At 42.7% G+C, this 27306-nt stretch overlaps 2 protein-coding genes across 4 annotated transcripts in view; one reads left to right on the plus strand and one right to left on the minus strand.

The window, feature by feature from the left end:
• DNAJC2 (DnaJ heat shock protein family (Hsp40) member C2) overlaps positions 1–11899 on the plus strand; it is a 30880-nt gene extending 18981 nt beyond the window's left edge. For all 3 annotated transcript variants that reach the window (XM_014850471.3, XM_014850472.3, XM_044769462.2), the window contains 11 exons: positions 83–148; positions 909–1000; positions 1075–1196; positions 1620–1769; positions 5120–5208; positions 5281–5350; positions 7043–7227; positions 7993–8093; positions 8220–8327; positions 11122–11276; positions 11766–11899. In XM_014850471.3, the coding sequence (XP_014705957.1) occupies positions 83–148; positions 909–1000; positions 1075–1196; positions 1620–1769; positions 5120–5208; positions 5281–5350; positions 7043–7227; positions 7993–8093; positions 8220–8327; positions 11122–11276; positions 11766–11840 (1213 nt within the window). In that variant the 3' untranslated portion in view covers positions 11841–11899. The remainder of the gene's footprint in view (positions 1–82; positions 149–908; positions 1001–1074; positions 1197–1619; positions 1770–5119; positions 5209–5280; positions 5351–7042; positions 7228–7992; positions 8094–8219; positions 8328–11121; positions 11277–11765) is intronic.
• On the minus strand, positions 11853–26739 carry PMPCB (peptidase, mitochondrial processing subunit beta). The gene is made up of 13 exons (XM_044769475.2): positions 26589–26739; positions 25843–25983; positions 25009–25095; positions 24502–24631; positions 18699–18897; positions 18281–18360; positions 15976–16088; positions 14959–15102; positions 13705–13865; positions 12706–12791; positions 12538–12626; positions 12299–12374; positions 11853–12212 (listed from the first exon to the last, which is right to left on the minus strand). Exons 1-13 carry the CDS (start codon positions 26688–26690, stop codon positions 12148–12150), a joined length of 1473 nt encoding a protein of 490 aa, XP_044625410.1. The 5' UTR covers positions 26691–26739; the 3' UTR covers positions 11853–12147.
• Between the last annotated feature and the right edge of the window lie 567 nt (positions 26740–27306).

The following is a 27306-nucleotide window of genomic DNA, read 5'->3' on the forward strand; positions in this document are numbered from 1 at the left end:
CTTCTTAAAATTATGTGCATCTAAGTTAATTTTAAAATTTTGTTCATTTGTTTTGGTTTGATTTTTATTTTCTGTCTATTAGGTATAATTTTGATTCTTGGAGAGAATTTTCTTATTTAGATGAAGAAGAAAAAGAAAAAGCAGAATGGTATGTATATAAGTCATTAATAAAGGAAGAAATTTATTTGGTTCTTTGGTGTTTGTGATGATGGAAAAATATATTACATGTATTTTCTTTATGTTTTCTCTTTGTGTATCCGTATTAAATGAGTTTTTTGATATTTTGAGACCCCCTTCTCACAAGTAACTAGATGGGGCCAAATCAGTGGTTGGTTAGAATATGCTTATGAAATTACCAAGGAACAGACTTGTCAAAAAAGCTCAATTCATTAATTTCTTTTTCTTCTGGCTGCTTAACCTGTGTTTTTTTTCTTGGTGAAGAAGATTCACTCTGAGCTAACATCTGGTGCCAATATTGCTCTTTTTTTGCTTGAGGAAGATTGTCCCTGAGCCAACATCTGTGCCAGTCTTCCTCTGTTTTGTATGTGGGATGTCACCACAGCATGGCTTGAGGACTGGTGTAGGTCCACACCCAGGATCTGAACCCACAAACTCAGGCCGCCAAAGCAGAGCACACTGGACTTTACTACTACGCCATAGAGCCAGCCCCTGCCTCTGTTTTATTTTAGTTTTCTCTCTGTGTGTAGGGAAATTCTTTTGACTTGAATGTTCCCCAAAAAATTAACCAAAAGTAATACTAAGTAGAACCACCCCATAACTAATGTTAATAGTGACAAAGCATTTTAACCTTCTCAGATGTTATTTACATATAAATTTATAAAGTATTACATTTTCCAGGCATACCATCCATAAGCAATATTTTGTTTCCAATGTTTTCTGTTTTATAGTCGTGATGAGAGGAGATGGATTGAAAAGCAGAACAAAGCAACAAGGGCACAAAGGAAAAAAGAGGAAATGAACAGAATAAGAACATTAGTTGGTAAGTATAATTGGTTTTTTTAAGTTCTTTAATTAAATGCTATAAATTCAAAAGATTAACTTTTTTTCTGGTAGACAATGCATATAGCTGTGATCCAAGAATAAAAAAATTTAAAGAAGAAGAAAAAGCCAAGAAAGAAGCAGAAAAGAAAGCAAAAGCAGAAGCAAAACGGAAGGAGCAAGAAGCTAAAGAAAAAGTAAGATGACTTTTGATGAAGTTGGACTTTAAATGATCGTAAAATCTTTAATCTTGAGATCTATTTTAAAAAACTGTAATCTAGAAGCGGAGAATTTGGTGCTACTGTGAATGACAATGTGACAAATTGGTGCAGTTGATAGAGGGATCTTTCTTAGCAGCAAATTCTTACTGAGCAAAAACATGATATCATATAAATTCCTTTAATACTATGCTTATGTCTAATATGTTTATTTTACATTTCTAGTAAATGTTTGTAGAGCTTTACCAGCTACTTTTCCCAGTTCTGCCCTCAGTCTTCCATAAGTTGTCACCTTTTTTTCTAATTTAATGTATTAAAAGATTGAATTTTTTGAGTAACATTATAGGGCAGTTAGGAATTCTAATTTTCTTGTTAAAATGATTCTATTCCCCATTATTAAAGCAAAGACAAGCTGAATTAGAAGCTGCTCGGTTAGCTAAAGAGAAGGAAGAAGAGGAGGTTAGACAACAAGCATTATTGGCAAAGAAGGAAAAAGATATCCAGAAAAAGGCCATTAAAAAGGAAAGGCAAAAACTTCGAAACTCGTGCAAGGTATGTCAGACTGATGAACACACATTCGATAACAAGTCAGTCAAGTTGCTGATTAAACTTAAAATTATTTCTTTTCTATACTATGCACATATAATTAAACTGTTGTACATACACATTTTATCTCAAAATGTAGATGCTTTTAAATTCATTTTTTTAAAATTTCACACATGCATATTCCAGTATGCAACTCTGATAGATTTTTTTTTTTTTTTTAAGATTTCATTTTTTCCTTTTTCTCCCCAAAGCCCCCCCGGTACATAGTTGTATATTCTTCGTTGTGGTCCTTCTAGTTGTAGCATGTGGGACACTGCCTCAGCGTGGCCCGATGAGCAGCGCCATGTCCGCGCCCAGGATTCGAACCAACGAAACACTGGGCCGCCTACAGCGGAGCGCGCGAACTTAACCACTCGGCCACAGGGCCAGCCCCTCTGATAGATTTTTTAATATCACCATCATGCCATTGTCAAACCTTAAAAAAACTTGTTTAATATTCTAATAGTCTATATTGAGATCTCCTTGATTATCTCAACAATGTCTTTTTACGTTTGATTTATTCAGATTAGGGTCTAAATAAGATCGTTACAGAAGCTTAGTCACATCTCCTGATGGTGCCTGTAACAGCGCCTGCCATCGCCATCCCCCCACTGCCATTCCTTTATGGAGAGCCCAGGTCATTTGCTCTGAGAATGGGCCACAGTTTGGTTTTGGCTAGTCACTTCCTTAATGGTGTGTCTTAGAAAAACTTAATTCTTGTCTTAGAAAAAGTTCTTTTAGAAGTTAAATTTGGGTCATTTTTAAGGATCTGAAAGCTTTCATTTTTATCTAAATAAAGGGATATCATTTGGGTGGGTATTGGTAGTTTGCATTCAAATACAGTTTTCACTAAAAAATACCCAGAAAACCCAGAAGTTTTCAAATGTAGTTTCACAGGTGTCACCATGGTGAGGAGAGGAGGCCGCAGGTGTCAGAGTGGTGAGGAGAGGGGGCCGTGGGTGTGTCACAGTGGTGAGGAGAGGAGGCCGTGGGTGTGTCACCATGGTGAGGAGAGGAGGCCACAAGTGTCACAGTGGTGAGGAGAGGAGACCACGGGTGTGTCACAGTGGTGAGGAGAAGAGGCCGTGGGTGTCACAGTGGTGAGGAGAGGAGGCCGTGGGTGTGTTACCATGGCGAGGAGAAGAGGCCGTGGGTGTGTCACAGTGGTCAGGAGAGGAGGCCGTGGGTGTCACAGTGGTGAGGAGAGGAGGCCGAGGGTGTCACAGTGGTGAGGAGAGGATGCCGTGGGTGTCACAGTGGTGAGGAGAGGAGGCCGTGGGTGTCACAGTGGTGAGGAGAGGAGGCCGTGGGTGTGTCACCGTGGTGAGGAGAGGAGGACGCAGGTGTCACAGTGGTGAGGAGAGGAGGCCGAGGGTATGTCACAGTGGTGCAGAGAGGAGGCTGCGGGTGTCACAGTGGTGAAGAGCAGGGACTCAGTGCTGGCTTTCCTGGGCTTCAAGCCACTCTCCACCTATCGCTGTCTTTGGCCCTCAGGTGGTTACTTCAGCTCCTTTATGCCTCAGTTTCCTCCCCTGTGCAACAGCTACAGTAATGTGTAGTACGGTTGTTGTGAGGATTATATGAGATCATTGACACGCAGTACTCGGCACATTGGGCATATCATGAGAAATCAACAAAGAGACTTAAAGAGGACAATTAACATAGAAAGCTTGACTAGGTTTAGAGATGACACATAAATGAGGGTAAAAGTTCCGGCATTTGCTAACTGTTTTATTGCTCTTTTCCAACATGAGTTCATTTATTCGTTCATCAAACATCTGGTGAACCCTTCGTATGTGCCAAGCAGTTAGAATTGATATGTGGAAGTAAGTAATGATGACACAGTCCTTGCCTTCAAGGAATCCACTGGTTAATGATGAAGAATGACAAGCAAACAGCTATTTTAAACACATTGAAATGAGTACTGGGATGAGAAGGTACCAAAACAGTAGTCAAGGAAGGCTCTCTGGATCTCGTAGGATTCAGCCCGGTGCAGCAGTATGTGTGTGGTATTGGAGATGAGGGAGAGAGGAAGCGTGGAGAGAACGGGGAGTTCAGAGAGGTGGGCTCACTGAGCTAGAGGCCGCTGAAGAGCTGAGGAGGAGCCAGGTCTCGGAGGATGTTGTGTGTCGTGCCGGTTTCAGTTCGATCCTGAGTTTGATTTGGGTGCTGAGGCAGAGAGACCCATTAGGAGTCCTGCCGTCATGCCGGTGAGAGCACTGTAGCTCGAGCTGAGGTAGAGATGGTGGGGCTGGAAGACGTCCCAGGACTGATACTTAGGAGGAAGAGCAGCTACTGCCTGCGGGTGTCAGTCAGGTGTCGGAGGTGGCAGAGGAGTGAGGGTTACTGTATGTCCTGCTTTTTGCATGGAATACTGGATGGGTGGTGGCGGTGGTATTCTGTGAAACAGAGGAAGAGGAAAAGGCCAGGGAGAATGATGCTTTCAGTTGAGGGCGTGGCGAGCACGTGGAGACAATCAAACGAAGATGCGCCGTAGGTGCCGGGTGTCCAGGTCTGGAGTGAAGAGCGGGGTCATCACAGCGTCAGCCATATCTCAGTAGCCGTGTAAGGAGATGAGCTCGCCCAGGGGCGGGTACAGAGTGAGGAGGGGAGGATGGACCCTGGCAGACTCGATTCTTAAGGTCCTGAGGAGGGGCGGAGCAACCAGACCAGCAGGAAGAGGCTCAGTGGTGCTCCTGGCAGCCCAGGAAGGTCGGCAGTCACAGCAGCCCTGGAACCATAGTGAGATCCCGACTGCAGGGATTAGGGAGGAGAGGGATGGGTGTGGAGTGAGTAGCGGCAGCAGCTTCAAGAGGCAGAGCAGGTCCTGTCCAATTCTTGTTCATCCAGGTTCGTCAGGATGTCCCATTCTAAGCATAATCTTGGATCAGAATTTTTCTAATGCCTCCTGTTCCTTAACACTACATTATCTTTTTCTTTCATTTCACATTTAAAATATCCAGTAAATTTTAGTTTGGCACACACTAGACAGAAGAGGCAGCCTCACAGGAATTTTAACTTGAGTCATCATGCAGAATTTCTTGATTTTTACGTGGCTCTCTGAGGAACCCTTCTGCCTGTCATCCCATCCAGAGGCCTTCCGCACCAGCGCCTTCGGCTGTGCGCTCCTGCCGCTCAGTGATGCCTCACTGCCAGCCGGCCAGCGGCGGGCCCTGGGTAGGCATGTTGACTGATGGACAGAGGCCACATGCTCCCTGGGGAACCTCTCGAGAACATCACGCTTTGCGCTGTGTTTATGGACGTGTTCTCGAGTGTCAGCAGACATGATGAACGTGTGTGTGTGTTTGTGCTTCCAGACCTGGAACCACTTTTCTGACAGCGAGGCAGAGCGGGTTAAAATGATGGAAGAAGTGGAAAAGCTTTGTGATCGGCTTGAACTAGCAAGGTATACCTATAGAACTGCCACCCAAGTCCTCTCGTGGGCTTAGGGTCCGGTTTCATCCCTTTTTCCCTTTAGCTTACAGTGCTTGAATGAAACACTCACCTCCTCCACAAAAGAAGCAGGGAAGGCTGCTCTGGAAAAACAGGTAACAGAAGAGCACACCGCTTCCTCCTCATTTAGCTCTGCTCATAGCGTCGCTTTCCCCTCAGTATTTCCCCACCTAACATGCACGTCGCTGTGAGGAGAAAGAGTGTCTCGTTTCCCTGCATGTCCCTCACTATGCTTCGCTTATAGGAAGTGCCACTGTTCATTTAAACTGGACTTAGTGTGTATGGTTGTTACCACGTGTAGTGTTGGATTTGTGCTATCTAGCATGTTAATAGTTTTTTCAAAATCATTATCAGAAAAAAATAATTGTTTTGACTATTTGAGCATTTTTGTAGGCTGATAATATTTAGAACCAAAAAAGTCCTTTGTTCTGTCTAGTCTACACTTTGTATTTTACAGATGAGGAAACAGGCCCAGAAATTCAATTCGGTGCAACAAGTATTAGTAACTGCCGTATATAGCACCAGGCTCAGGCGACCTGGAGAAATGCCTAATGCTGTTGCTGCCGCAGGGAGTCAAGGAACAGTTATGCTCGAGAGAAAGGCCTAAGGATCAAAGGGTGGAGGCCACAGTGCAGGCCGTAGGTCAGACAGGAGCTGCCAGCTCCAGGCTGGAGTGCTGGGGAAGGCCCAGTGAAGGCTCTGAGCCAGCCTTGAAGGATGGATAGTGTTGAAAGGAAGGCCGGGAACAGCATGAACTATGAGATTCAGGTCGAAGGAGAAAGTTAGGAGGAGGAGAAGTTGGTTAGGAAAAGTAAAGCCAAATGAGGCAGGTTTTTCATACCAGGATGACTAGTTCCCATTACTGCAGAGCTTTGAGTAGCAAAGGGTAGACACTGTACTCTGAATCTGGCGTTTGTGGGCAGGATGCATTGGATAGTGTGAGTGACTAGCTTATAAGAATCTCACTGGAAGGACTTCGACCATGAGAGTGATGATGGGACTCACTGGGACGTGGTGACTGGTTCTAAGGGGTTGAAGTGGGAAAATGAGTCAAAGATGACTCCATGATAGCAGCTGACAGAAGCAACAAGGTCAAGTAAAGATTGCCCTTTTTTTATTTTATTTTTCCTTTTTCTCCCCAAATCCCCCCGGTACATAGTTGTGTATTTTTAGTTGTGGGTCCTTCTAGCTGTGGCATGTGGGACGCCGCCTCAGCGTGGCCTGACGAGTGGCGCCATGTGCGCGCCCAGGATCGGAACCGGTGAAACCCTGGGCCGCCGAAGTGGAGCATGTGCACTGAACCACTTGGGCACGGGGCCGGCCCCAAGATTTCCCTTTTTACCTGTGCATGTTTGAAGGCAGTCGGGAAGTTACAGTGTAAAGAGAACTTCGAGATAAAACAGGGGCTGCTTTCTGTGCCTTTACCTTTTTGTAGAGGATAAAGATCTGCTGCAAGAGTGGCTGTGAGCTGGAGAGAGGTTTGAAATGGCCTGTGGGTGTACAACCCAGTGACTGTAGACTTGACAAGTAGTGTCCAAGGCAGTGGAAATCCCGTGATAGGAATCGGGTAGGTCAGGCCGAGGGTGGTTCTTGGTTCCTCGAGCAGGGCTGTGCGGCCCGGAAGCCAGAGTGAGGAAAAGCTCGTGCTGGTTTAGGTTTGGCCTGGGGGATGTAGGGTCACTGTCAGGATGACACTGAAAGTTGAGAACCACAGAGCGCCAGCCAGACAGGGAGCGTCGACGAGCAAGATGCTTTAAGTCCCTGACTTGCCTATGATGTTTGTGTAGATAGAAGAAATAAATGAGCAAATTAGAAAAGAGAAAGAGGAAGCTGAGGCTCGTATGCGACAAGCGTCTAAGAATGCGGAGAAGTCAACTGGTGGAGGTGGAAACAGCAGTAAAAACTGGTCAGAAGATGATCTGCAGTTACTAATTAAAGCTGTGAACCTCTTCCCTGCGGGGACAAACTCAAGGTACTGGTTTTACTGAAAACTTCTCTTCAACACAGAGTGGAGCCTGGGGAAATGCAGACGGGCATCCACATAGCAGAACTGGTTATAGCGGCAACTTCCGGAGCGACGCCTGAGCCCAGACAGGCTGCCTGCCACTGAATTCCGGGCCGCAGTTCGAGCCTGCTGGACTTAGCCGCTTACGCCCGCACACGCGCACATGTGCGTACCTACGGCAGGAGGCTGCATCTGCTTCTCAGGAGACTGAAGCTCCTGAGATGGGAAGCTGCACTGTCATGTCGGCTTCTTCCGTCATGGCATAAACAAGGGATGAGGTTTTGTGTTCATGGTCTTAATCCTTCTTTGTCGCTTCCCACCTCAAACCAGAGCTTACTCCAAAGTCCAAGTTTAGAGCTCAGAGAAGCCTCAGAGATCCAGCCTCCCTCAGTCCATAGATGAGGAAACGAAGGCTCTGTTTTCAGAATGATTTCTCTCCTAAAGTGTGTCTAAATGGCAGTATACACAAATGTGTGGTTTTATTTCTGTTGATTTGTACACAGAATCTATAAGGCTTAGTACAGATTTGAAACCAAGATTCTATACGTTGATTTAAACATAGGAAAAGCAAAACCATAGATGAGACAATAATAATAATAATTAGACCACCAATTTAGAGCTAATTTTATAGGTATTATAGCTAATCCTTCTGCCTTAAAAATGTAAGGGTCCTTGTGGTTTTTGGTTTTGGGGTTTCTTTCCCTTAATTTATTATTATATTGGTTGTTCTAGATGGGAAGTTATTGCTAATTACATGAACATACATTCTTCTTCTGGAGTCAAGAGAACCGCCAAAGACGTTATTAGCAAAGCAAAGAGTCTTCAAAAACTTGGTGAGTTAGTTTTCCCAAATCAGTTTCTTTGCTACCTCGAATACACAGTCTAGAAATAACCTATGCAATTTAATGAAAGAGTAAATGAAATGATCTCTCATATATCAAAATTTTTTCATTTCTCAGACCCTCATCAAAAAGATGACATAAACAGAAAAGCTTTTGATAAGTTTAAGAAAGAACATGGAGTGGTGCCTCAGGCAGACAACGCAACACCGTCAGAACGATTCGAAGGTAACTCACTCCTGCTTTTCTGTGAACAGGAAGTGCTAGCCATGTATCTACTCCCTGTGCAGACAGACCAGCCCTAGGGTCTGTGTTCATGATGGTTGGAAAGCAGCGTGTTCAGCAGGGTGGAGGCTGTGAAGCGGGCGCGCTCAGGACACGGCTTTGCTGAGCTCCCACCACTGAGAGCTGCAGTCCTGCCGTTAGGGGAGCCGTGTGTCTGCTTTGTTTACCAGATCTTACAATTAGTGATAAAGGATATCAGGACAACTGAAATCTGAATAAGCTCTGTAGACTAGACAGTATTTTACCAAGGTTAATTTCATGATTTTGAAAAATACGCTAGAATTATGTAAGAAAGTGTCCTTGTTTTTAAGGAAAAACATATTGAAGTATTTAGAAGTAAAGGGGCATCATGTCTGCAATTTCCATGGTTCAGAACAAATTGTGTCTATGTGTGTATAGAGAGAAGCAGCAGCAAGTACGTGTAATGTCCACATTTGGGGAAGCTGGGTAGAACAGACAGGGTTATACTCTTCTGAAATTACTTCTAAATAAAAAGTTAAAAACTGTCAGGATGTTGACATTGTCTTGGGTGCTGTAGCTAATTTGTTTCCTCTGGACCAGTGTTTCAAACTGCAAATCATGACCCATAAGTGGGTTATGAAATCAGTTGAATGGGTCGTGAATAGAAAATAGCATTATACCTGTGACAAGTAGGTATTATTTGTGAAGCTTTGGTTCATGTATATATATATGTGCATTTTAGTATCTGACATTTTTTTATTGTGAGTTGCTGACAAAAAGTTTGAAAAAGTTCTTTCACATCATGCATTTGTGAGCCACCAGTCCTTTCTCCGTAACTCTTGGACATGCTTTCCAGATCCCAGTTCTAAATGTGTTTTGGGATCAACTAATAGCCGTGACTCTCCATGAGAACCTGTCCCTGTCCTCCAGCAGCCCCACTTTTCCTGTATGCTTAGTCTGGTTTATTATCTCAAAATTTCAGTCTGCAATTCCTCTTCTAATATTTTCAGTGTTCCATAAAGAAAAGATCATTCTGTGGTTGCAAAAACCAGGGCTGACGTTTTTGTCTAGGCCGGGCATTATTTTGGCTCTCTCAAGAAAGTTAAGTAGCCAGGTGGAAGTTTCCGAATGCTTCTAGGGGCTTTGTTTTCCTCCTCCCAGGTGCCCTCCAGAGAGTAGCATACCGCGTTCGGACACGAGCGCACCGTTCCCAGCCCTTGATGTGGGACTTGCTCCCCTGTGGGAGGCGGACACGGATGCAAGCTGTGCGGGCAGCCATCTTCTTCACGAGGGCAGGGGTGATGGGCAGTGATCGGGCCCGGGCCTGATCCTTTACCTCCACAGGCAGGCCCCTCGCTCTCCAACTGCACCAGGGAACAGCAAGCTGGCACCATTTTTTTGAATAGTGATGTCTCATATGAATTTTACAGTGAGAGAAAAAACTTGAGAGAGCTCAGGCCCAAGGCTTTTGAAGTACAGTGGGAACCATCTGCCTTCTCTCGCTGCTCTTTGCCAACCCAGCGTTATACCTACCAGACTTCTTTTTAAAGATAAGATTTAAGGTATACAGTTGGACTGTTGCATTCAAAAACACAATCACAAGTCCTTTAAGCTTTCTGATAAACCTAATTCCTTACCGGATAGGGAAAAGAGTTGCCTCACACTCACAAGACTTTTAGCTGGACGAGACCCTGGAAACCATTCTCGTTTTACAAGTCCAGCAAAATTCAAGTGCCCAAAATTTTACAAAATTAAATGTTTCATTTATTTTGATATTGTGAAGTAACTGAGGAGAGCAGAAATTACACATCGTTTCCATCTTCTTTTCCAAGAAAGAGGAAACGAACTAAATCTATGGTGTTAAATACAGGCTTCAGACCAATAAAAGGAAATTCCGCTAACAGCTTTCTGCGATGTAAAAGCTGACTTCAACAAGGCTTCCAGTCTGCCTTCCTCTGCCGGGGCGGGGGGGAGGGATTGTTCCAGACCTCACAGGACAGTTTCAGGTGGTGGCAAACTACTGGTGGGACAGGTGCTACTGCATGGTCTGAAGTAACTAACCTGCCAGTAGTCCATTAACTTAGGATAACCAAATCAGCTTTTGGACCTTTTAACATTTTCCTTTTCCTGTAGAAGTGGGATATGTGATATTTCTATCCTGTGTATGAGATGTTTTCAGACAAAAGGTTTAGTTGAGTAGAGGTGCTTATTGGCTCCATGAGACTTTCGTGAAGGTGGTGAAAGTGCCACAGTAGAGCACAGAAGCCAGCCTCACTGTGCCTCTGTAACGCTGAAGCCTTGGGCACTTGAATTTTGCTGGACTTGTAAAACGAGAATGGTTTCCAGGGTCTCGTCCAGCTAAAAGTCTTGTGAGTGTGAGGCAACTCTTTTCCCTATCCGGTAAGGAATTAGGTTTATCAGAAAGCTTAAAGGACTTGTGATTGTGTTTTTGAATGCAACAGTCCAACTGTATACCTTAAATCTTATCTTTAAAAAGAAGTCTGGTAGGTATAACGCTGGGTTGGCAAAGAGCAGCGAGAGAAGGCAGATGGTTCCCACTGTACTTCAAAAGCCTTGGGCCTGAGCTCTCTCAAGTTTTTTCTCTCACTGATACTTACATGTATCTCATCTCTAAAAGTTTGTTCAAAGTTACACATCACAGCTTTGAAGGGGCACCGACCAAGATAGCTGTGCATCAAAGACTCATCTGGGAAGGCGTTCCCAGACAACTTTCTGTCACCTAGGATAAGAGTCTCAAGTAATTTTCCTTAAACAGGTCCAGGCACAGATTTCACCCCTTGGACAACAGAAGAACAGAAGCTTTTGGAACAAGCTTTGAAAACGTACCCAGTAAATACACCTGAGAGATGGGAGAAAATAGCAGAAGCCGTACCTGGCAGGACAAAGAAGGACTGCATGAAACGATATAAGGTTACCGACTTCTAGAGTTTGTAGACTCCACTGTCACTTACATTATACTGTAAAAATAAGCTCCGCGACACATGCTTGTTCTCATCTGCAGTCGCCCTCCCTCTAAAACTTAGGTGGCCTTTTCTTAATGGAAGTTCATAAAACACAAACTAATAATCTAGTTTGACCTTGAAAAGTACAAAAATGAAGCAATAAAAATCAGTTTTTGGTTTTTAAATCAAACTGATATAACTTATAATTTACAGTCAGCAGATAAGTATGTTCAAACATAGTGCTCATTTCAGTGCCACAGGAGACATGGCAACAGTATTACAAAGAAGTGACCAATCTTAGAAACTTTCTGGCTGTGGCATCTAGTAAAATCAATTTTTTTCCATTGTGTCTTAATTATAGATTCATTCAATTTGAATGTTTTACGTATTTATACCAAACACTACACATTTCTGCAAATTCTGACAGCTTCTTAAATAACACCTTTCTCCCTTCTAGGAACTTGTCGAGATGGTAAAAGCCAAGAAAGCTGCTCAAGAGCAAGTGCTGAACGCAAGTAGAGCCAAGAAATGACGTATGACAATCTTTGTTGTGTGTGCATTTTTATAATAAAACTGAAAATACTGTACAAATTTTCGTTCTTAAAATTATACTTATGGCGATAATTTGTGTGCTGCTCCAACATCATTTCTCTTGAGCACAAAGATCTGCCGTTCACTGTGGTGGTCGTCTCATCCTCTGAAAGTTTGACACTATTTCATTCAAATTTTTAAGTATATATGTTCATTTTTATTTTTTTCTTTAGGGATTAATAGCTTAAAACTTGCAAGTCTCTGTTAGTTTTATAAATATATATATTCAAAGTATTTTAATTGGGAGCTTAATCACGAAGCCAGCGCATGTTACTGCAAATCTGGTTAAACTCTGGTAGTTGCTCAATGGGACCTAAGAATTAAAAGAAAGAGTTAAAAGTGAATAAACGGAAAGTACTTAGCCAACTTTCTATGTGGGAGAAACGGAGCCAGACCTACCGACAGCAGCAAGAGCTGGACTCTTCTCATAAATATATTTGGTGCACACTTCGCGGATTGTCTCAGCACTGACAGCCTGAAAGAGAGAAGATCCCAGCGTTCAGAGTTTTTTGTAATGAACACAGATTCTGTCCATGGAACTTGGCAGAGCTAAAGCACGATTTATGGCACACATTTTCAGCTTTTGCAACAAGGATCTTTTTACACAAGACCGAATGGAATATGTAAGGCCTACTTACATCAATTCTTGCTTCAAGCTCAGGGATGGGAATTCTTCTATTATAGCATAACATTTGCCTACCAATGTCTTCACAAATTGGAGTGGAACCTGTTTAAAGAGAAGGAAAAACTAAGCATTGGAATCTAGATCAACCACATGAAAATAGAACCTATGTCTTTATTCTTACCATCGAGTTGCAACAACATGTTGGTTTTCAGAAGATTTTTGGCTCGTGCAACTTCACTTTCAGTGACACTAGTACAGAGTCGCATCCTAAAAACCATTTGGAAAAATCAAAATGTCAAGTAGTTTGAATTATGTATTTTGTGAGTTAATGACGTAAAGAAAGATATGATACTATATATTCTATGTATTATATCACAACGCACAAGTGATTATGATTTCAACTTACTAAAAAGTTGAAAATTATTAATGATCCCAATAGCTAAGCAAAAGCTAAAATATTTTTCTGGTATTCTCAAAAGTTACATGATTAGCAGATAGAGGTTCAAAACAATATAAAAATAGGCTGACCATGTCTTGAGAAATGCTATAATCATTCTGAGATGTCATGAATCCCCATCTGTTAGGATCTGATAGGCCAGGGGATAGGTCACTGGGTCTATTGGTTTCTCAAAAGAATCCAGTTGAGCCTAACTTAAACCTAATAATTAAATTAACTATACCCGAGTTGACTAGATTTAGGGAGATGTAGCCATGTAGGAATGATGGAGGAAAGGAACCAGAGCTAAATAAGTTTTCCAAGAAGCCATGGGGTTTCCACCTGTCTCAAGGTACTAGTTTTGACTGAAATACTTCATTTTTCTATTAGCAATGGCAACTTCAGATTCATTTTCCTAAAAGGGCCTTTCCAAGCCTGATAACTTTTAGAGATATTTTCCACACTTCTGGTTGGCGTTTAAACATTTTTAATTTTTAGCATCTTCCTTCTGAAGTAATCTGCTTCTTAAAGATTAAGAATTTTCTGTGGTATAAATCAACTTCACATGAGACTTAGAAGAAGCATCTGTGATCTTTAAAAACATGGCAACCACTGCTACTGCTTAGGCTTGTTCCTCTTGATTAAATGCTAACATCACCATCAAAAAATCATCACCATCAAGAGTATAAAGAGGAAACTAGTAAAAAATGTGAACTACAGGCAAGACTTCAATTATTTTCTCACCATTCTTTTTGCACAACATGTAGCATGTCTGCAACAGTGGCTGGTTCACAAACCATATAGATTCCCCACAATCCTGTGTCTGTGTAGGAGGTGTTGAAAGACTGGAAGCTGTGGCAGAGGTTGCCGTGACAGCTGAGCTGGGCCAACTTGCTAGATAAATTCTGTAAGGAAAAAAATTGTCTAAGAGAACTGCAGGTATACGTGTCCAAACCACTACAAAGAAAAACGAGATATGTGGCAAAGTGAATGCCCCATGAGGCTGAGTTTCTCAGTTTTATCCGGCAACATCTCAGTAATCAAGTTAAAATTCAATGAAACTAAGAATTATACTTACCAGCCCAGTAAAAGCAATGAAACCTTCAATTAACATAGTAGCTGCACCCACTTCTAAAATAATCCATTGCTGTTATCAAGCCAGTTTGTAGGGTCTTGGCTATATATGCTTAAAGATTTGAAATTATATTGCATATGAAGCCTAAGATATTTATATGAAATATATTTTGTTGAAATCTTTGAGTACAAATATATACACTTTGTGCTTTGAAGTAATTTCAGACTTACAGAAAAGTTACCAAAATAGTACAAGGAATTCCCTTTATCCAAATTCCCTAACAATTCTTACTTTACCATGTTGGCTTTATCACTCTCCTTAATGTATTGTTTCAACTGTTTGAGAGTACATTGCAGATATACTTTTTACCCCTTAAATACTTTTTAGTGTGCACTCTGAAAAACAAAGAAATTAACTTAAGTACAATTATTAAAATTAGGATATTAACATTAATGATACACTATTAATGAATTGTTCTATCGTTATTCAAATTTTGCCAATTATCCTACTAATCAACTTTATGGCAAAAGAAAAAAATTTGTTTTTTTTCTGGCCCAGACTACAATCCAGGATCACTTTATACTTTAAGAGTCAAAAGTCATAGTACAGGGGCTGGCCCCATGGCGCAGCAGTTAAGTGCACATGCTCCACTTCGGCGGCCCAGGCCAGGGTTCGCCAGTTTGGATCCCGGGTGTGGACATGGCACTGCTTGGCACGCCATGCTGTGGTAGGCGTCCCACATGTAAAGTAGAGGAAGATGGGCACGGATGTTAGCTCAGGGCCAGTCTTCCTCAGCAAAAAGAGGAGGCTTGGGAGAAGATGTTAGCTCAGGGCTGATCTTCCTCCAAAAAAAAAAAAAGTCAGTCATAGTACAGAGTTCCATTTTGTCACTTACTATGGAAATTACTTTTAAAATCACTTACCATTCCTCCTCCAAAAGAGCGATCCCAGTTACCAATCAGTGTGTTTGCAACCATGAGACAGATGGTATCTGGATGTGCCCACCCCACAGCTTCAACAGCTACTGCAAGGTGTGCCAGAGGCATCTTGTCATCCCTCACTCGAATCTAGTTAAGATAAAGCAAAACTCCAGTTGATAACATGCTTAACAACAAGCAAACTCAGCTGTCCCATTAATTGCAAAATTAAAATGCTCACCATGACTGTTTTGTTTTTACACTGTCAGGCCTCATAACATTGTATAAGCTAATCTAGAAGAATTTCATGAGGTAGGGAAAGAAGACTTTCACCAAAAGATCTCCAATTGAAAGACTACAGACATAGCCACCAGATGGATACCTGGTCACAAAGGATTAATTACTTCACGGGTAGAAATCAATCTTTTGTGTCTGTCAATTTCGATTTTTCTGATTAAGTTGAAGGTAATATTGACATAATGGGCTTATTTTTGCATTACCAAAGCCACAGTCCTGTGCCACTGCCAGCATGAGACCTCTCTCCAGTACCACTCTGAGCATCCTCCCTAACGTGGCCACTAAGCCTCCGTGAGGCTGAGCGCTGGAGCTGCCAAGCAGGTTCTCTGCAAGCCCGGCTCCCACAGCTGCCCCTGGAGATGTCCTGTGGGCAGAGCTTAGCCAGGAGAAAACCAGGTAAGAAAGTCAAATTTTGGGGTGTTTTTAAAATAAAAGATGACTTTTATAGCTTTCAGTATATAAATGGGCACAGCACCAAAGGCACAAAAAGACCAAATTATAACACTGCCCTTAAAACCTTGCTTCCTTAGGAAAGAAAAGTAGGTGGTTAACTAACATGGAATAGGAAGGAATCTAAGCAGATGAGCGCATCCTCTTCCCTTTTTCCGTTTCAATTTAAGCCTTTGGCTTCTCCCACTTTACTCCTGTTAGCAATACCCACGTTTTGTGCCTCACTCATAAACAACACAACACGGCACTAACTACTAGTGTAGGGGATTGCCCTACCTCACTTCCCGTGAATCTGCAGGGAGGCAGAGCTGGCATTTCTCCTGTGTGTCTGGACAAAGAGCCACCAAAGTGAAATTTCGCTAACTCAAGCAGTTCATCGTGGGAGACGCCTAAATTGAAGGAAAATAGTTCAGACACCTGGTAGCAGAACCATCTAAAGCAGACGACTAATTGCCAACTTCAATTTACAGTAAGTTCCAGGTGACAGAAGTCACACACGACCTGCTCGCGCTCTGAAAGCCACGTGAGGGTGAGCTCACGCGGCATACTCTCCCGGGTGCTGCAGGGCTGGGGGCCACGCAGCCTTCCCGTCCTGCACAGCAATCGACAGTTCATCAACATCCCGATGGAGGCAGAGCGAGGATGAGACAGCTTGAAAACACGACTTTCCAGACAAAATCATGTTGTATTAAGTTACTAAAAGTCCTAGGATGCAAACTAGCAAAAAAAAGTCACTTTTCAGTAAGTTTTTTAAAGCAGAAAAGAATATAAATATGAGCTCTATCATTTAAAGAAAGCTGGATACACTGATATGCCTCATTCTCTGAGCTCTGCTATCAGAATTCAGGAACAAAATCATTTCCTCTGAGTGTCTCAATAAATCCATCGTTATCCAAACACACTTGCCACCCAAAACTGAAGAAGTGCTTAGATTCTATATCCGTCCTATCCAAACTCAGGACCCAAATAGATCCGGTCAGTGAAGGATCCTTAAAAACAAATAAAAACTCACAAATTTAGGCATGTACAAGTACTTTAAAAAGTAATGCCACGAGGCTTCTTTAAATGACACATTCCATTACAGTATAAAAGCACAACCTACACCTGTATCTTCCAAACAAATCTGTGGCATCAAACAAGACAGTGGATGACTACGCTGTTTTCGGAATCACTACGCACGAGAGCCACCCTGGATCGCAACCCAGAGGGTGACAAAACGACAGGAAGCCCTGGTGGCACAGGATGACAAGCAGAGGGAAAACCATGAACAAGCGACTCCTGGCACCTGATGGCAGCTGCGTCCACTGCCGGTCACTTCCCCTCAGCCCTCTGGTGTGATGTTCCAGACTCTCAGCCCCCGCTCCAGCACACTTCTGCTTCCCCCAAATCCAGAAGGCAGGGGAGCCAATATTTTTTTCTTTTTAAAGAACCTAGGGCGGCCCATTTCAATGAATTTAAGATGCCGTTATTTATAGGGCACATCATCATTAATGTACCAATGAGACAAAAAGCTAATTAATCTAGGACAGGCCATTAACGCTAAGAAATCCCAACTTCAGCAATGTGGAAATGAACCCACAAACTACAATAAAACCCACTGTGTCCATCTGCCACCAACAATGGCAGAGACATCCCAGACAGCTTGACTGTGGAGGCCCCATCTAACCAAGTCTTCCTGCTTCCAACGTGCTTTCAAATGTTGAACCCCAGTCAGCACCAGCCCTTTCAGAAACAACGTTACCCACTCCAGAGAATTTCAGGGTGCACTGCTGCCACCCCAGGGTAACATGATGTCGCCGAGAGGCCACAATGAATAACACGTTTGAGACAGTTAACCCTCATTTTTATCTTCTCCATTATTCCCAAGTAAGCAGCTCAGAAGTCTATCCAGGGCAACTAGAATTTTAATTTGTCATTTCTAAAGAGAAAAATTTAAATTTACACAAAAGAACATTCCATCTATCTTCACTTTGCCCTAAAAAGAGAGAGAAAAACTGGAAACCAATAAAATGTACTGTTTGTCTAAATTCAGACTGTCAGGAAATCTAACACAATCTAATGTGAATTTCTTTCATTCGCTGGCTTCAAACATGTCCCCAAGGGAGCCTTGTCCTGATGCCACTTGTATGTTCGGATTCCCATTAAACATTCTTGTACTTCCCTCTCAGTAAACAGACCTACTGAATGAACAAACGACAGACTGAATGACCAACATAACGTACCATTTCATGCCTGACCAAGGATGAAACTGGTTCTCAAGAAATCACATAAAATCTGAAGAGATTCCCAAACTGTAGAGCCCTACCTTCCAAGAGTCAGTGTCTCCCTGTTCACTCATTTGCCCTTTTCTTCCAAGTAAATTCTATTATATATGTAACTTATCTATTGGAGGATCCATAAGTTTTTCTGTGAAAAAACACTACTAAAGAGAACACGGAGGGACAGTCTGGGTCCAGTGCTCCACATTCCCCTTACACAGCATATTAAACAATTTGCTCTATAAAGAAAAACGCTTAAGACGTCTCCCAACAGGATAAAACTGATAAGCGCACCACAGTTATAGAAATTTAAATCAACTGACCTCCAGCAGCGGCAAGTACTATTCTTGGCCCCTTATAATGCGTGGTTATATAATCCACTAAGTCTTTACGATTTATAGATCTGTAAATGGAGTAGGAAATATTAAAAGGAAATTAAAAAGCATATAGCTGAAATTAAACTGGACCTGAAAGGTCTTCTAACTTAAATGCAGTCAGAAACAGGATAGAGGCAACAAGGAGCAAAGAATTTTAACTTTATTATATTAAGAAAAAGGATTTGATACCATCACTTGTTTATTCCATAAGCAGCTGGGAGCCCAGACACCGGGAGTCGGGTGGGGCTGACATGTAGCTAATTTCATTCAGATTATCGGGGGGGAAATTACTATTTGAATGTCTCTGGATGTTAATTTTCACAACTCACAAACTTTCTAAAGAAAATCTGAGAGTTCTACCTACTTGATATTTTCAGTTGGTCCCAAAATTGTCCGTCCAAGTGCAGTATTCTGATAAGCTGTCGCATGAAGATAATCAAAAACAACTTCTTGTAAATTGGTTTCAACTTCCTGCATCTCTCTAAGGATTACTCCACGTTCACGTTCAATCTCTGCCTCTCCCAATGTGCTGTTCTGTATTATATCAGCAAGAATTTCTACAGCTAAGTGAAAACAAAACATAAGCAACACTAAGAATCTTAATTTTCACCATTAAAATCTATTAAACTAGCATCAGAAACTATGATACCAGTACTCAATATTGACTAAACAATTAAACTGGAAAGAAACAAATTTTTCTATACATTCAGTATACCTAAAAGACAATATTAAAATTAAAAATATAAAACATAAACCCTTGTGGTATAAAAGAGCTTGGGGATAATTCCTAAATTTGTCAGAGGTCCCTACAACACTTGTAACGACTCTATCTACAACCACTTCAAAAATGCCATGGAAATCTGCAGACGAGTGTATATTGTTCTGTATGAAAATCACACAGTAGCAAATTACATGTATTAGTCAGAACATCTAGGTATGCAGAGAAAGTCCACATCACCCAAGCATTTACTGCCCAAGTTCCCAAAGCAATGGGGCTGCTACATGAAGAAACCAAGAATCAGGGTCAGCCTGGTTAAGTTCACACGCTCCACTTTGGCAGCCCACAGTTCACAGGTTCAGCTCCTGGGTGCAAACTACTCATCAAGCCACGCTGTGGCAGCGCCCCACATACAAAGTAGAGGAAGACGGGCACAGAAGTTAGCTCAGCGACCATCTTCCTCCACACAAACAAAAAAAGCCAAGAATCATCATAATCTAAAATACGCCCCCAATGAACCACTGACAGAATTAATGTCCTATCTTCCCCACTTAATCCCGGTATCTAATTCTCACCCATCTGGTCAAGGTTGGCTGGATTCTTCCCATTAGCAAAGTCCCTGATAAATGATAATCTAAGAGAGCTGGAGCAATTTCCATTTGAAGAAAAGGACAGTTAGCCCAAAAGAGAGACATATGACAATCAAAGGATTAAAAGTGACCCTTGGGGAAAACTGATGAAGCTCTCAAATATTTATACAAAAATGACCCTAATCTGCAAAAGTCCAAAAGGGAACTCAAGGATATCATATCCTACTATTAAGCAATTTTATCAGAAAAATTACATAGATCTCCAAAAAAGAAAAACCTAACCTATTCTTGAAGAATTAGTTGCAATCCAACCTAAATTTTAGTAACTATATACCACATTTATAATCTTTAGCTCCATTTTTTTCTCTACTGTAAACTTTTGTTTCTTGTTTTAAGTTCACGTTAAAGGGCCTTGTCTCAGAATCAATTATGTTCAAAGGCCCAGGACCTCCTGTAATTCCCTACCTCTGTGGACTGCCCAGCACAACAGAGCGGACTGCTAGAACAAGCCAGGGCTGAGATCATGACAAGGGGAGAACATTATCTACAAAACCAGAGAAAGGCCATCTGTCCAGACAAGAGAACCAGAGGCCAAGACGGGTGAGGGAGAGCCCAAAGACACAAGGAGGGCAAGAAATCCTGTGTGAAGACCCTCCTTTATATATACGGACTTAGTAGTCTAGACTGATATTTTCCAAAGTTGGCGGGTTCATATTACCCAGTAATTACATTTTACTCAGAATCTTCTTTAATTCTTTCTAATGTATATTTAACATTGTATATGTTAGTATCGTAGTACATGTATTGAATCTATAAATATGCTTATACTGAGGCTACATGATCAACTCTCTTACTAACAGGCATGGATGATCACAAAAGTCTGGAGACCACTAGTCTAAACATCTAATTATTACCTCCCACAGCAGGCTTCACCCGACTGAGGGGACAAACCTCCAGCAAACTTGCAGCTTGGGATCCGCTCAGAGAGCGCTTCTCCTGGGGACTCCTCACCGAGCGCCTCTGCTCTTCCATCTCCTCCTCCCACTGGCAGGGGCTCCATCCTTCCCAGCCAGAGCCAGGAGGAAAATAAAGCTCTCCTATCTTCTCTCTTCCTTTCTCTAGTCCTCCTTTTTGCTCTCCCTGCTGTCCTCTGTGTAAACAAAGGAGGACAGGCTAGAATGAACAAGCCTTCAGAGGAGGCTGGCCTAGCTCTTTGTTCTTAGTCCCTAACTGGTCCTGGGGCAAAAACTGTCTCGAAGGAAATCATTAAGAACCTTACCAATGTTTTTTGCAATTTAAATCAACACACCCTCCACTGGTGTCATTTTTATTGCTTTATACAGAAGAATGAAACATTTATTTATTTGCAAGTGGTAGGTGTTTTGTTTTGTTATTGTTTTGACAAAGCAACCTGGCACAGTGAATGTGAGGGAGAAGACAAGCACTCGAGTCCACAGTAAGCCATTCAGCTGTGCAATACTGGGCAAGCCAGAGTCTGGGCCTCAATCACCACAACTACAAAGTGGAGACACCCACCTGATTACGATGCAGATCAAATAATATATACACAAAATAGAATATACACAAAAGCACTTGTGTAAAGTGCCATTCAAGCATTATCAATGAAAGCCTATCAGGAATCCAAAATTTCAAAGTAATGACATTGACCACAGCTATACAATGAGCTTAAAGATTAATAATCTCTCCAGTTAACACTAAAACTGCTAACTTTTGTTGTTAATTCTCCCAACAGAAAAATGTTTTGTATAATAACTTTAAGAAATTCAAAACACTCTACAAACATGGGAACTACAACAAACTGCTATGCTATGCCCCATAATAATTTATTTCTACAAAATAAACATAAAATCTATTTTATTGCTACAAAAACAATAATCTTATAACTGACCATTTGCTTATTTTGCTCAGGACCAAGAGTTTTTATATCAAACAAGGAATAAGAAAAACAACTGCGGGGCTGGCCCCGTGGCCGAGTGGTTAAGTTCGCACGCTCCGCTGCAGGCGGCCCAGCGTTTCATTGGTTCGAATCCTGGGCGCGGACATGGCACTGCTCATCAAACCACGCTGAGGCAGCGTCCCACATGCCACAACTAGAAGGACCCACAATGAAGAATATACAACTGTGTACCAGGGGGCTTTGGGGAGAAAAAGGAAAAAATAAAAAATCTTAAAAAAAAGAAAAAAGAAAGAAAAACAATTGCTCCTAGTCAGAGCAATTACACAAGAAAAAGAAATAAAAGGTATCCAAATAGGAAAGGAAAAAGTAAAACTGTCACTATTTACAGATAACATGGTATTATATATCAAAAACCTAGGGACTTCATCAAAAAACTGCTAGAATAAACTAATTCAGTGAAGTTGCAGGATACAAAATTGATACACGAAATCTGAATTTCTATACACTAATAAAAACCTACCAGAAAGAGAAATTAAGAAAACAGTCCCATTCACAATTGCTTCAAAAAGGATAAAATATCTAGAAATAAATCTAACCAGGGAGGTGAAAGATCTGTACACTGAAAACTACAAGACATCAATGAAACAAACTGAAGACACAAATAAATGGAAAGATATTCTGTGCTCATGGATTGGAAGAATGAATATTATCAAAATGTCCATTCTACCCAAAGCAATCTACAGAATCAATGCAATCCCTATCAAAATTCTAATGGCATTTTTCAAAGAAACAGAAGAAACAATCCTAAACTTTGTATAGAACCACAAAAGACCCTGAAGAGCCAAAGCAATCCTGAGAAAGAACAAAGCTGGAGAGATCACGCTCCAACTTCAAAGCATGTTACAAAACTAGAATAATTAAAACAGTATGGTACTGGCATAAAAACAGACACACAGATCAATGGAACAAAACAAAGAGGCCGGAAAGAAACCCATGCATATACGTCAAGTAATTTACGACAAAGAAACCAAGAATATACGATGGGGAAAGGGCAGTCTCTTCAATAAATGGTGTTGGGAAAATTAGACAGCTACATGCAAAAGAATGAAAGTAGACCATTATCTTACACAATGTGCAAAAATCAACCCAGAATGGATTAAAGACTTGAACCTAAGACCTGAAACCACAAAACTCCTAGAAGAAGACACAGGCGGTAAGCTCCTTAACCTCAGTCGTGTGGTGACATTTTGAATCTGACACCAAAAGCCAAGGCAGCAAAAGCAAAAATAAACCAGTAAGACTACAGCAAACTAAAAGCTTCTGCACAGCAAAGCAAACCATCAACAAAATGAAAACGCAACCTCCTGAATGAGAGAAAATGTTTGCAAATCATGTATCTGATAAGGAGCTACTACCTAAAACATAGAAAGAATTCATACAACTCAATAGAAAAAAAAATCAGATTAAAAAACGGGCAGAGGATCTGAATACACATTTTTCCAAATTCGACATACAGATGGCCAACAAGTATAAGATGCTCAACATCACTAATCACCAGGGAAATGCAAATCAAAACCACATGAGATATCAGCTCACACCTGTTATAATGACAATTATAAAAAAAGGTAAGATAACAAGTGTCAGCAAGGATGTGGAGAAAAGGAACCCTTGTGCTCTGTTGGAGGGAATGTAAACTGCTGCAGTCACTATGGAAAACAGTACGGAGGTTCCTCAAAAAATTAAGAATAGAACTACCACATGATCCTGCAATTCCACTTCTGGGTATTTATCTGAAGAAAATGAAAACATGAACTGGAAAAGATGCATGCACCCCCCAGGTTCATTGCAGCATTATTTACAACAGCCAAGACATGGAAACAACCTAAGTGTCCACCAACAGATGAATGGATAAAGATATTCTAATACGTACATACGTGTACACACACACACACACACAAAATGGAATATTATTCAGCCATAAAAAAAGAATGAAATCTTGCCATTTTTGACATAGATGGATGTCAAGGGCATTATGCTAAATGAAAGAAGTCAGACAAATATCATTTGTTCTTATATATGGAATCAAAAAAACAAGCTCATAGATACAAAGAACATGGAGGGGCGGGGAGAAATGGATAAAATGGGTTTTTTTGCTTTTTAGTTTAAGTAAATTGATTATCAAAAAAAATTAATGGAAAGAAAAGTAAGAAGGAAGAGCACTCCAGGATGAGGAACTAGAATGTGCAAATGCAATAAAGAAGCAAGCAAGATTTGTTCAAAAAAACAAAGAGCAGTGGTCGGTAGATACAAAACCTATTGAGGAGTGTGGAAATTAAAAATTCAGATAACAGGATAAAACAAGAAAAAAAGCAATAAGCAGTTAAATAAAAAAATAAAAACAAAAATGTCTCTACACAGATATGGCTGAGGAGGAAGTTATTTTTTTTTAAAGACTGGCACCTGAGCTAACATCTGTTGCCAATCTTTTTTTTAATTTTCCTTTTTCTCCCCAAAGCCCCCTGGTAGATAGTTGTATATTTTTAGTTGTTGGTCCTTCTAGTTGTGGCATGTGGGACGCCACCTCAGCATGGCTTGATGAGCAGTGCCATGTCCGTGCCCAGGATCTGAACCGGCGAAAGCCTGGGCCGCTGAAGCAGAGCACGCAAACTTAACCACTTAGCCACAGGGCTCGCCCCAGGAGGAAGTATTTTTGAGTCAAGCGTTAGAACCTGATTTGCACAAGTCTTGCAGCCTGTATATATTTGATATCATTTGTCATATTTGGAGAAAAAAATAAAAATAGGTGCCCCCTCACCCAGAGTCTGGTTCATTTTCTCACATTTCTGGGGGTTACTCTTTCACAAGAGACATAACAAAAACAACACTACAATCTCTCTGAGCTCTGGTGACAGTTACGCGTCTGCAATACAAACAGCACCACCTCTCGGCAAGTCCTTAGAGAACGCTTTGGCGTAATACACGGTCTGCTCTCTGGAGGTGTAGGCGTTGAGATGAGCGCCCATGTTTTCAATCTCCAGTTCCAGATCTAACTGGGATCGCTTTTTGGTGCCCTGAAATAAGAGGGAGAAGAATTATGATACCTTCCCCATCCCTCATCTGCTCTGAACACTTAAGACAACGAATATGAAGACATAAGCCTATGTCAGTTTCATGCAAGGACCAAATGTGGTTTCTAAAACATATCAGGCTTCAGAAATAGTCGTCTGCTTTCAGATGACCCTTCCATCCCAAAAGAAAATCCTCATTTCAACTCTACAGAGCAATTATCAGTAATTATTTCAGATAATTATCCTGGAAAAAAGAAAGATCAATATAAAAATGAAGCATGCTATACTACTGAAATAGTTCTCCTGGCCTTAGAACGAGATTTTGTGCTTGCTGCCTATTAAAGAAAATGCATTTTTGTAAAATAAGTCTTACAACTTGCCTTGAAAGCCATATGCTCCAGAAAGTGAGCTGTTCCGTTATTCTTCTCATTTTCATATCGACTTCCAGCATCAATCCAGAGCCCAACCTTAATGCAATGAAGGAACAGTTAGGAAAACATCTTTCTTTGGGGAGGATGGGAGCAGGAGGAAGGAGCAGCCTCCTTCCTTTTTCTGACAAACGCTTTCCAGTCTTAACACGAAAGTTTTCTTGCCTTGAGGACTGACAGTACATACCTACAAACTATGAGATTTAAAAATCTGCGTCACAGGCTCCCGCCGGGTGCTGCAAACATCTACTTGCCAGCTCCCCTGAGGACCCAGACTCTTAGCCCAGCTTGTTACTACAGTTAACAACTACAATATACAGAACCTCAGGGACTGTCAGAAAATCTAGGTTCAAACCCCGGCTCTGTCCTGCCTTAGCCGTGTGACCCTGGACAAAACCACTGAATTTCTCTGAACTTCTTGCTCAACTGTAAGTGGGTGTGACGAGGCCTCACAAAGCACTGTTTCAAAGATCAAGTAAGACAATACAGGTAAAAACACCCGGCACGGAGTAGCCCAGCAAATACACCTCTTTCCTTATTAGCAACACACTACTAATTACAAGTGGCAGGCTACAAGCACCAGATGCAGACACTTAAACAGGGCGCGCACACACCTGGCGTGGAAGCATCACTGGAACAAAGATCCACAGGTGACAGCCACCTGTCCAGGCAAAGTAAGGGCCACTGTTTTTCAACCACCGGCCCACTTAACAGCTTACACTAACAGCAAGGATCTGCTCTCTGCAAGGAGGGCTCGCTGCAGCAGCGCCTGCCCGGACCCCTTACCGTGCACGTGGACAGCCCCGAGTCTTCGGAGGCCACTCTGAGTCCGTTCTCCAGGCAGGTCACCCGTGTCTCGGGGACATTCAGAACAACCTGGGCGGCGGCCTGGGTGCTCCTCCATCTGTCTCCTCCAAGACAGGCGGGCTGGTCAGGGGGGCGGAGGAAGCAGAACACATCACCACGCGGACAGCAAAGGCTCATCCGAAAACCCAGCCTGTCTCAAGGAGACTCTCTCTCAAGTGCTCGTCCCTCCCTGTGTCCCATCGAGATCCACCCCGGGCCTGGCGGAGGGACCTTCCCCAAGCGGCCATTCTGCTAACGCCAGCCGCACACGCGACCCTCCCTCGGGGAGACGAGCCGTTCCCATCACCCAGAGGGAAACCGCTTCTATTTCACTACCTCTCCTGGAAATGTGGAATATTCACTCTACAGGGAACAAGCCGGGGGTGGGGGGGAAGCCAAGAAAGGGAGAGAAAGATGTAAAAGTACCTACACGCGACAAAGAAATGAGACTGAGGTTTTCATTACTCAAGAAAAGCAGGACGTTTTAGAAAAGGCAGGAGAGGGGGAGAGGGGCAGGCGCCCGCCGCCGTCTCCCTCTCCCGGACACACGCCCCCGACGCCCACACAAGTTCCCAGAAGCTGCGCAGCATCCGGGTACCAGGGCCCCGGCGGGGACCGAAGCCGCCCGGCGTCCACCGCGGCCCGCCGACGGGGGTTTCAGGGGTTCGGGGGTGGGGGAAGCTCACCCGCCAGGCGGCGCCTCCACCCAGGAGCCTCCCGGCGAAACCCCAGAGCCGCCGCCGCGCCGCGGGCAACATCGCCGCTCGGGCCGCCGCCGCCGCCGCCATCGCCGCTCGGGACTGGGCGGAGGATGTGCTTCCGGGGCCGTGACCTGAGGTCCCGGAGGAGGGGGCGGGGCGCCCCCTTGAGGTCAGGAGGGGAATGACACTTTTCGAAGCTGTGGGAAAGAATGGACCGGGACATGGGGCTGAGCTGTCTACCCGAAACGATGCGAGTTAGGGAGTCTGTAGGAGCCCCTGTAGCATCGGTTACTTCGATCGCCTACGGCCTGCAAGGCACCAAGGTGGAGGAGCTCAGGCTAATCTAGAGCAACGTGTTATCCCATTGGCGGCTTAAATTGGGAAAAGTGGAATAAGATCCATAACTGCCTGTCCTTAAAGGAAGCATCTAGTGAGAGAGAGAGGCTTGGTGAGGGGAGGGAAAGACTTGTCAGTGTGGACCCCCTATTCACTCTTCAGCCCTGTACGGTCTGTCTCATTCCACTCCATAGAAACGGCTGTTGGTGAGGCCACTAATTGCTGACAGATGGACACCTTACCGACCTAGTCTTACAGTCCTATTGGCAGAATTTGACGTTGTGGATCTGTTTGAAACTTTCTTTTCTGACTCTATCTTAGAGCTTCTCCTCCTTCTCATACTAACTTCTTCTTCACCTTCTTGGGC

The sequence above is a fragment of the Equus asinus genome, chromosome 1 (assembly GCF_041296235.1).
Source record: "Equus asinus isolate D_3611 breed Donkey chromosome 1, EquAss-T2T_v2, whole genome shotgun sequence".
Lineage (NCBI taxonomy): Eukaryota > Metazoa > Chordata > Mammalia > Perissodactyla > Equidae > Equus > Equus asinus.